The following is an 11,131-nucleotide window of genomic DNA, read 5'->3' as shown; positions in this document are numbered from 1 at the left end:
GATCTTCTTGGATCTTCTTGGATCTTGCTCTTGTAATAGGCCCAACTGAAACATACAATAGATCCTTGAATGCTTGTTAATTCTCATCATTTTATTTTTCAACATTGATGATACTATTGAAATATTTTGCTTTAATTTATATGTAAAATAAATTCGCACAAGCATTGTGCTAGCTTGAAGTATGTGTCTAAGCAAGAAAATTTATAGGCACAGTTTAACAAACTTTTCACAATTGTTAATGTAGCTTATTATTAGTGGTAAGTATAAAAATAATGTTAGTTGGGAACTTAAATGAGAACTTACAAAAGCCTGACAATTCAACTATTGTGAAAAATGTTGTGAAATTTAGTGTATGTAATATTGCTCTTTTTAAGCTTGAATGGAGAGAGAGAGAGAGAGAGAGAGAGAGAGAGAGAAGAAATACGCAGGACAAAAGGAAAAGGGCAATCCTCAAACCATTCTACCAAACTAGAGACATTTTAACAAAACTTATGCGTGGAAGAAACCAGGAGTCTCCCCTTATACCAGTCATCTTTACAGCTATTCAATATATATATATATATTTCAAACAAATACATCTAGCTTCTTATTCCCACATATTACAAAGAATATTACAACAATACCCAATAATTTTCCGATCGACCAATCCAATCTATAGTTTACCAACCCAACTATCGTTGGTATCCCATAGCTACCACTGGGATCCTTACCTTGTGCCCTCGGCTTCCTTTCATTAGAATCTCCCCAAAACTGTATGTTCCAGTCACTGATCTGACAGTGAGAGTTACGGAGAATTTTCGTGATGCACCAGCTCTCAAAGTCATTGCTGGTGGACTCGCTTCAATAGCAATAGCTGGTGCCATTCTGGTTGTGATTACATAGGTTTCTTCCTCAGCTACATTCGTGGCTGTGCGAATAACAGTTTGCGTTCCCACAAGATGGGCAACTGTGATTGACGGGGTGTTGAGGTTCCATGGGTGAACCATTGTGTAGTTGCAGGGTAAGTTTGTGTAGTTCTTTATCTCATGTGCATCAATACCAGGAGTTGTGCACAGGAACCCCAAGTAATCCTCATAACCTACAAGAAATAACTAATGAAAATTAGTAATTAATTTCCAATTTCACTTGCTGTGCCAGTTATGATATATACCAACATCCTGTTTCAGCACAAAAAGAAAACATCTAGAGTGTTGGGAAAAAACAAGCTACCCAATTTTTAACCACACTAATGAACGAATTATCTCTTTATATCTTGTTTGTGTTTCATATTTGTCTCAGATAAAGTCCGACCCTATCTTTTTTCTTCATTTTTTATTTGGGTTGGAAAGTCAAACATGCACCCAATGGGTTTTGAACCTACAACCTCATACTCCAACCAATCTTATGGGAGAAATAAGTATCATTTAAGCTATAGCTCATTGGCCACTGGGTTTCTCTTCCAGCTTTTATCATGTTCATGTTTGCTTTGATTCAAGTTTCCTATTTTCCTTCTGCTTCCTATTCCGGTTAGTCTTTTATACCTTAACCAATCCATGACAGGATGGCCCCAAAATAAAACATGCTTGTGAGTTGTGCCAAATTACTAACCAGAAAGTTTAAGAAGAAGAAGAAAAAAAAATAAAAACTGGGGGAAAGTATACCAAAAGACCCCATAGTTTTATCCTTCGGACACATAAAACCTGAAACTTTTAAATAGGACACTTTAAACCCCATTCTTTTATAAATATACGTTTCATATGTGAGGGTGAAATTTGTTTGGGGTTTTTATGTACATTTATGAAAGTCTGAGGTTAAAGTATGCCATATAAAAAGTACAGGGGATTATCAAAAAATCTAAAACGTACTGGGTTTAATGTGTCCCAATGATAAAACTATGGGCTTTTTTTGTAGTTTCCCCAAAATAAACATGAAGATCACAACAAACCTGCGTCAAAAATAAGTCCAGGATCCAGAGCAGCTCTTGGATTAACATGGCCACTACCATAATCAAAAGGTGTAGCAGTAACCAACTTCATGGCTTCTGTTTCAGAATATTGTTGTGCTTGAAGAGGCCTCCCTGCTCTGTCCAACGTTGTTGAGGTTGTCATCAAGGTTGACTTGATGGCTGCAGGGCTCCAATGGGGGTGCTTTTGCTTTACAAGAGCAGCTATCCCTGCTATATGAGGTGCAGCCATGCTAGTTCCAGATATCATTGCAAAGCCTTCTCCTGTATGCAGCAAAAATAGCATAAAATGAGAGTTTTCATTTCTAGCAGCATCTTTTTCTTGCCCCTCCCCCTCCCTAAGCAGGCTTTAAAATTTGTATTTTCTCATTTTATAGCCAAGAAGACGGGGAAAATAATGAATGTCAATAATTGCAAAAATCTTTTCCCTCATCTTCTCGGCAGAAAATGGAGAAAAATTAGCAGAATTCCCAAAATCATGCTTCTGTACTAATTGAAGCTAAGACTGACACAGATATCAAATATCTATGTCTAACACTTCTCAGTAGAGTCACATAAAATTCCTGTTCAATGTGCATTAAGATTCTAAAGTTTGAGTGAGTGTAATGACTAAAGCACTAGTGGAAAGTTTGAAACATCAAAATCTAAAGATGGGTTGAATGGATCCACTAGTTCTTTACCAACGTAATTAGCCTCATCTGTGCCATTTGGAGACCAAGCAGCCCAAATCAGAGAACCAGGAGCTAGAATATCAGGTTTGAGAAGATCTGCATCTTGGAAGTTAAAATCTTTTATGTTGGGCCCTCGAGCAGAAAATAATGCCACCTGAGGTGCTGATTTATGGAGTATAGGCATCAAACCATTCCCAATGCTACCATTAGCGTTGAAGCTTTTCACCCGCCCAGTCCAGTCTCTTGGTGTAGAGATGTTGTAATAGTCTATAAGATCCTGGATACAGTGATGCCCAAACACCAAATCACATACAAGCAGGCACAAAGATAAAAGAAGGGCACTTTTTTTTTTTTTGCAGGGGAGGGATGGGGGTCAGGAAGGGAACAAGTACAAATAATAAACAACATAAGATGGTAACAAGTAGCGATTATTAAAGAGTATCAAGCTTGAACAAGAATAGAACATGCCAAAAGTGAATTCTGGAAAGAGCAGCACAAGTAGTATTAATCTTTTTTCCCTTGTTCATCTACACACACACACTCTCTCTCTTGGGGTTTCATCTAAAGTTTTATGTCTACTTTTCTTCCCTAAATTTCTTCTCTTAGTTTGATCTTTTTCTGGCACATGAAAACTTATACTTGTCCATGCCTTCTCCAATCACACTATAAATCTTTAAATTACATATCCCTTCCCCAAAAGAGTTTGCCAACCACCGCACAACAACACTGATTCTAGATTAAAATTTACAAAACGTTCAGAATATTTTCGGGTTATGTATCTATCCCATCATGGACAGCTGTAAACTTTTTTTTTTTTTTGATAAGTAATCCGGAAGCTTTTATAAATAAGGACAGCTGTAAACTTTGGAAAAAAAAAAAAAAAACCATATCACTCAAGGAGTGAGGTAAAGATACGTACCATTGACTTGCTGACATCTGTGATAAGAATCCCAGGAATACCAACAGGAACAGGATCAAATTTTGTCCCGGGAGAAACATTTTCCACAGCTAAAACAAAGCCAATGGCACCAAGGCTCTTGGCTGTTTCTGAGACTTTCTTGACTGATGCAGAACCGATAACAAAATTAAAGGAGTAGCCACAAAGAAGAATGTTTCCCTGAACCAATTTCTTGTTTAAAACCTCTGGTTTCTGGCAGTCAGAGGGACTGTATTTCATTGCAGAAGAATCCAGCAGTACATCATTTGCAGCAACCAAGGTATATGATTGATTTGGATGCGTAGCAGCTGCATAGAAGCATGTATTTCATCTTTAGAAAGGTATAAAACATGATACAATGTTTTTAAGAAAGATTATTAAGTACAATGAGCTAAATAAAATAATAATAAGAATAACTGCAACTGGTCTTCAGAGGACAAAACCATTAACCTTATTACACAGCCAAGGCACAAAGAGCACAATATTTAGTTGTAACTATATTTTTCTTAACTTCTTGGCTTATATGTTTGTCTTTTATTGTCAAGTACAATATTTCCAAATTCTAATTTTACCAAATTTGGATAAAATTTAAAATTTATTATAAAAGATTATTTAATCCTTAGCAAATGAAGAGAACATGATTCCAAGCATGTTCTTCAGCAAAGAAGCCACATCTTCATCCACTCTCTAATATTAAGTTGACAAGGCATTGGAACCATGAAAAGATGTTTATTTTTCATAAATCACTCTACAGATTGTAAGAAACATTCCATACTCTGTATTAACATGAATAGTTTATGGATGAGCATAATGGCACTTTTGAAAGATTTGAGAAGATGACATGAAAAGGTTAACTTTATATTTTCCAATCACAAAGCCTCAAATGAGTGCACATCACGTGACTGGCTTTTTGAAGTCACTTCATGAAAATTAGAGTCATTTATAATAAATTTTTCATAAACAATGTCAATAAAATGACTGAAGCAGCCAACATTTGCTTTGTCCTCATTCAATGAAAGTAAATTCTAACCATGGCGAACCTTTGAACTTAAATTCAATGGAATGTGCATGCATGTATACATGACTCTACACAAAGCTATTAAGGACTTAAAATGGAGTCTGGATAATAGCACAAGAAATTTAAGAAAAAAAATATAGAAGTAATGAAAAAAGACCACGAATTTATTTCATTGAAAAGACCAAATATAGTGCTTAATCTATTGAAGCAGAAACCGATTACATATGATTGTAGTATTACTAGTTCGTCTAAAGAAAGTTACAGCCTTTCTCAACCCCAACTTGAGGAAATTGATATGATGCAATACCTCCACATTAATTTTCCAGATCAACAGTAGATATCATTTGTGTGAACAACAAAGCCAACAAGTTAACCAGTGTTTCTTTCCAATGGCTGACAGAGACACAAAAAAAAAAAGGAAAAAAAAGAAGAAAAAAGTCAAGGATAATAAAACTTACGAGATAACCCAATTCCAGCTAAGATCTTTCCATTTCCAAGGGTCAAATGGTTTTTGTATCTGCGATCATCAATTGCCGCTGCTATAGATACTATCCATGGGCTGTAAGAGACCAAAGTTTTTGGAAAAGGACCTCCATTTCCAGCAGCCTGTGCAACAAATACACCTGCTTTCACAGCTGAAAGAAGAGTAGCATCAAAAGGATTTAAATATGTGGTCTTTGTGGTTGCTGGAGGACTGTTTGGTCCCACTGAGAGGCTGAGTATATCCACCCCGTCATAGACAGCCTGTTGAGAAAAGTTCTCTCAAATCAAAATCATTCATAAGTTTACCAATGGTAAGGATGCATATGGATACCTACATTAAGTAATGTGGATGCCTACAAAACACGCATAAGGATGCCTACAACAACATATTGCTCAAAAGTCAACAAGAAGGTAGCAGAAATATAACCATCAGTAAGCAATGTGGATAAGCTATATTCCACCCAAAACCCCAGCTCCATCTCCCTCCTACCCCACCCCCACAAAGGAAATGAAAAAGAAGCAAAAAGAAGGAAGAAAAACAGAAACATTAGTACTGTATTATGTTAGACATTGAATTATGGCAAACCTGATCAATTGCAGCCACCACATCTGCTACATACCCTCCAAATATCCTGTAGAGTGCCTTGTATACAGCAATCCTGCACACAGATAATTTTAGTGCCTATTATTAGAGGAAGGATAGTGATTTACCAATTTAAATATCCTATCACCAGTGAAGGTCATTGTTACTCACCTGGCACGTGGAGCCATTCCACTTGCCTTCCCAAATTCATAGCCATGCATTCTAACAGGAATTCCATTATTTCCAGCTGCAATAGCTGCTGTATGACTGGTAGCCGAAAGCACAGAGAAAGAGGGAAAAGTCACATGAGAGTATAAACAAGTCTTGTCCAATATCAGGAATTTTTTTGTTTGTTAAAATTAAGAAAAAAAAAAAAGGAAAAAGAAAAAGAATAATAGATTTCCTGTTTAGGAATGGTAACATTATCAACTTCAAATAATTGGAAGAAGTAACTTTCATGGGCATTGTTTCCTTCCCATCACAAAACCCTGGCAAGATTTCATTTTCTGTACAGTAGATGGATGAGCTCACGTTGATCTGAAATTTTCTCGTGTCAAAATCTAATTATTTAAACTGGCCAAAGGATCAGAAGTGCCACCACACTACAGTGGTTAATAAAAATAAGTTTTATATCCAATTTAAGGCCCACCAATCTTTAACGAAAAAGAATGAAGATACTCATACATAGGAGTTTGAAATCTTCCCTTCAAAAAATCAAGTGGGGAGTTTTTGGAGGAAAGATACGCAAGAGATTCTGCAGAATATATTTATAATCCATAAGATTTAGGGAAAAAAAATAGCAATTGTGATTGATTGAGGTGCTTTGTAAGTAATGGAGGAATGCTGCACAGTAAGTGATAGATGCCACTGTTAATTACTTGTCGAAGTTGACTTTTCTTCCCAAATCTCCTTTCTGTAAAATCTTTCTAGATCTATCAGTGGGCAGTTGCCAATGATTTCAACATCTAAGAATGTTGAAGATATCTTACAGGAAACCATAGATGCAACAGGTCTGATATGTACCACACAATTTTAGAGTATGAGGAATACTGCAATCTTAATTAACTCCTAAGAAACGAAACAATTTATTCCAAATTATTTAATGCAAATCGAGTATTGTCAAGATTTTTTACTCACGGTTTATTAATGCACATGTAATCTATAAGATGAATTATGTGGCACACATAGAAGTATAAGATTAAAAGATCTATGGCTGTTACACTTGCATTAAAATCACATTATGACATTGTCACAGTACCACCTATATGTGAACGCTCTCTCATTTAAAAATTGAGGTCTATTTATTTAAAAATTGAGCTCTATTTATTTAATTATATCGAACCCAAAGGTATTACTCTCAGTTTATACAAATGAGTGATGAACCTCTAACTCATCAATCTTTTTATGTTTACTACTTGGATTTCTATGACAGTCATTGCAATTATGTCCATAAATAACTTCCCAGCATAGAAGTGGTTTTGACATTTTTAAAACTATTACATTTACCTTCATGTCATGCAACACTAACACAAAATGAATATGGTCCATCAAAATTGTAGAAGGCATTCAAGGCCTAACCTTCCATGTCCATCTCCATCCATAGGGGAAGCAAAATCAATAGAAGGGTTAAATTGCCCAGCAGCTATTGCAGCTTTAGCAAAATGTTGGGCTCCAACAATCTTCCCATTACAGAAGTCCTTCTTAGTGTCAGGATCAACTTCACATTTTCCTCTGTACTTTGGAACAGGTCCGTATGGTTCAGTATTATGGGTTGCAAAGCTTGGATGATGCGGATAGATTCCCGAGTCCACAAATCCTATTACAATGTCCTCTCCAGCCTTATCAAAGCCACCTCCTGTTGGCCATACTCCAGTTGGAAGCCCCAAAAACTGTGGGGTATGCGTTGTAAGTCTCCTCACCTTCCAATCTCTCTCCACAGACTTCACACTTGGTGTACGTCTTAGGGTTTCTGCCTACTAATAAAAAGTGATAGCATAAGAAAATGAGAATGCAAGAGGAATGAATTCTAGAAAACTTATTCATAAATGTTATTAAGAGATAAGTCCTAAAATAAGAGTTATTCAGTTTTTTCACCTGTTCAGGGGAAATGTGAACCGCAAACCCATTTAAAAGATGCTGATAACTGTAGAGTTTATTGTAGGTGCCAATCTCGAAAAGCATCTCGAGAAGCATATCGTGCTTCTTTTCAAGGTGACGGGCATAGGATGTGACCATTTCTCTGAAAGGAGCCCAAAGTATGAGGAGAAAAGTATGATTAAGAAAACTCCCATATGTCACAATAAATTTAGAGATACGGGGAAAGAGAGAGTAAATGCAGTTACACACAAAAACAGTGACAGAGCCAGATGAGTATTTTGACTTTCCCTTGGTTAAATAAGGATCATAAATATCCCATCCAATGAATTATAAAAACAATTTACTTATCTTTGGATTACAAAATTGCCTATAAACTGACAAGAACGATTTTAGAAGACAATATTTTTCCCTTTTGATATACGTATAAATTGGATGAATTAGAAGACAATCTTTTCCTGAACAGAATAATAGCTATAATTGTTTGAAAGTCAGCATACAACACACATGCATACATAGATGTCCCTACTCTGATCTGTGAAATTGTCCAGTAGGCTAAATGTAGCAGCTCCACCCATATTTTAAATATTCAAGATAAGCAATCATTATAATTAACAAATTCATGACTAAACAAACTGTAAGATTATCTTTACCATCCCATAAGCAGTCTCAGCTAACGAAGAGCATGATGGTAAACAGCAGCCTTAACAGGCTACGATTACAATAATATATTCAAACTTCAAAAAATAAAGTGAAATACATTTTCAAAATATATATATATATATCTATATATATATATATATTACTTAGTTAATTACGCCTTTATCTCTATTCTACTATTCATAGCAGATGTTTATAAATAGCGTACATAATTCAGTTATTTCACTTGATTTCAAAGACTGAGTTTCATGTTAGGTCATTGTCATGATTTTGCAGTAAGTTAGAAAAGAGTCAAATAAGTAAAGGAGCACCCAGGCTTATACTACCTGCTAAAAGGTTGGTAATGTATCAGGTCAGGTCCAGGCAGAATATATATAGTATTAAGGTGCAATATATACAAAGCTCCGACATATATATATATATATATATAAAATTATGACTAAAATAGCCTTGATCGAAAATTTACTTACAAAAATAAAATAAAATTTAAAGACATTTAAACATTAATAACCAAATGAGCTGGATCACAGAACAAAACATAAGCTGGCAAGGGTGGGAGGTTTAACACCAACTTCTGCAGCCTGGAAAATTAGTTCACATTTTTCATACTCAAGGGCTTGTTTATGCATATGATTTGTTGTGCAAAGTCAAGTCAAGAATTCAGAATGCCCAATAATGTAAAAGTTATTCCATATAAGTCCACATTCTGACAAAGATAGGCCACAAGTCAAGACCCCACTTAGGAAAAAAAGTGCTCAATTACAATTCAGGCTTCAAAATTCCTTCCATTGTCAAGGCATATGATATGATATGAGGCTGGATGACACTAGAATACAGTACTACTAGTCTCAACCACGATTTTGAACTCCATACATAATAATTTCTCACTACTAACAAATTTTTTTGAAAGATACCTGGTGGTGTCAATCTTCTCATCAGATTCCACAGCTGTGGCCTCAAAACCGTCAATCCCGCCTTTGTAACTTATGATAGGCTCTCCTTCAACTGTCACTATGTAAATTTCCGCATTCCCGATAATCAGGAGTGTAAATAGAACTAGAACCGTGCACCCAATCACTGATACCCGCATTTTCAATGATCAATAACCACAGGATCTGTTCATCATAAAACAGACAGTACTTAATCAAATTGAGATGAGCATAAAATAATAATAAGAATTAATAGATTTGGCAATAGCAATTATATAATAATAATAATAATAATAATAATAATAATAATAATAGTAATAATAATAATATTAATAACAATAATTTTTATTCTGTTAACTGATATGATATACCATTTTTCCAATTGTGATTATGAAAATAAAATCAACCAAAAGTGTCAAAAAATCTTCTAAAATGTCAAACCCATAAAAATTTAAAAAGAAAAAATAGAAACAACAAATATATTAAGTAGCTAAGGTGATTTTGTTCCATTAATGATTAGGAAAACAAGTATATATATATTTCATTTTTCACAACTTCATCAGCAACCAAAACGAGTCAAAAAAAAAAAAAAAAACTGTTCCAACCTTAAAAACTGAAAGTAAAAATGATATGTATCAAAAATCAAAACAATTTATTTAAAAAAATAAAAAAAATAAGCCAGTTGAGAAAAAATGAGATTGGTGAATAAAAAAGCAGTAAAAGTGAAGCGATGGTAAGTTGCGACATTGAAATCTAAATCATACCAAAATAAAATTAAAAATTCAAGTGAAATCCGATCTAGCTAGCTGTGACTTATTTAGAGTAAAGAATAAGAATAAGTTTAATCAAGAATTTAAGCAAAGAATAAGAATAATATCATTCATTAAAAAAGCAACGCCAAATAAATAAAGAAAAAAAAGTTGGGACATTAAAGAAGATCCCTCATATGAAAAAGGCAAAGCAAAGCAAAGAGTGTTATTATTATTATTTATTAATTAATTTTATATAACACAAACACAATGATCCAGCAGCAGCAGCTAATATAAATAAATGGACGGCGGTGATTTGGATTATAGTGTTGATATTACATTGCTGTGATGACGAATGATGATCGATCGGAGATCTAGCGGGTGGTCAGCATAGCATTGCAGGCAGAGGAGAGGAGAGGAGAGGAGAGGAGACTCCAAGTTTAGATTTAGAGTGAGAGAGAGCGTTAGGGTTTCTGCTATACTGATACTGAGTCCGAGTGAGAGTGGGAGTGAAAGTGAGACACGCTCAGACAGGTGACCGAAGATAATGGAGGAGAGATGCTACTCGTATTCTTTCTCATTCATATAGCTATTAGCTACCTTAGCTACCATTTCTTTTATTATTTACTACACGCTATTAATTAAACCTTTTCCTTTTTTTTTTTTCTTTATTATCTTCTCAAAAAATATATTTTTATAGTTTTCTTGTTGATTTTATTGTAATTTTTATTTATCTTCGTATCAAAACATTAATTATTTCTTTTAGTGTAACTAAGATTTAAGTTCAAACTCAAATAAGTTTTACTATTTGAACTAACTATAGTTAGTTAAAAGTTTTAGTTACTATATTAATTTCTTTTATTAAATTCAAATATATGATTGTGTGACATCGAGGTAGCCAACTTTTGAGTTCAAATCTTCTATTTCACTCTTCATGTTTCACTATATACTTAACAAATAACAAATAGAAACATGTCACATGTCTATCTATTTTATTAAATACTAAATTTATGCCTTCTATTAGTTCAATTACCTAAATATGATGAGTTATTTATTTATTTTAAA

At 34.4% G+C, this 11,131-nt stretch overlaps 1 protein-coding gene across 1 annotated transcript; it reads right to left on the bottom strand.

Moving 5' to 3' along the window:
- Positions 1-431: 431 nt before the first annotated feature.
- Positions 432-10,646, bottom strand: LOC142611682 (subtilisin-like protease SBT2.6). The gene is made up of 11 exons (XM_075783785.1): positions 10,406-10,646; positions 9,303-9,503; positions 7,729-7,873; positions 7,213-7,607; positions 5,806-5,901; positions 5,638-5,710; positions 5,027-5,312; positions 3,533-3,858; positions 2,623-2,890; positions 1,925-2,206; positions 432-1,078 (listed from the first exon to the last, which is right to left on the bottom strand). The coding sequence occupies exons 2-11, from the start codon at positions 9,476-9,478 to the stop codon at positions 672-674; spliced, it is 2,454 nt and encodes an 817-aa protein (XP_075639900.1). The 5' UTR covers positions 9,479-9,503; positions 10,406-10,646; the 3' UTR covers positions 432-671.
- Positions 10,647-11,131: the final 485 nt, after the last annotated feature.

This window comes from Castanea sativa, chromosome 1 (genome assembly GCF_040712315.1).
Source record: "Castanea sativa cultivar Marrone di Chiusa Pesio chromosome 1, ASM4071231v1".
NCBI classification, from domain to species: domain Eukaryota; kingdom Viridiplantae; phylum Streptophyta; class Magnoliopsida; order Fagales; family Fagaceae; genus Castanea; species Castanea sativa.
The sequence above is the reverse complement of the archived record's forward strand: the minus strand, read 5'-3'. Positions and strand labels throughout refer to the sequence as shown.

Coding starts and splice junctions, on each gene's coding strand:
- LOC142611682 (XM_075783785.1), bottom strand. CDS start 9,478: ATGCGGGTATCAGTGATTGGGTGCACGGTTCTAGTTCTATTTACACTC. Junction 5,902..7,212: donor GATGGAGATGGACATGGAAG/GTTAGGCCTTGA, acceptor TTCGGCTACCAG/TCATACAGCAGCTATTGCAG. Junction 2,207..2,622: donor AGATGAGGCTAATTACGTTG/GTAAAGAACTAG, acceptor TGCTGCATACAG/GAGAAGGCTTTGCAATGATA.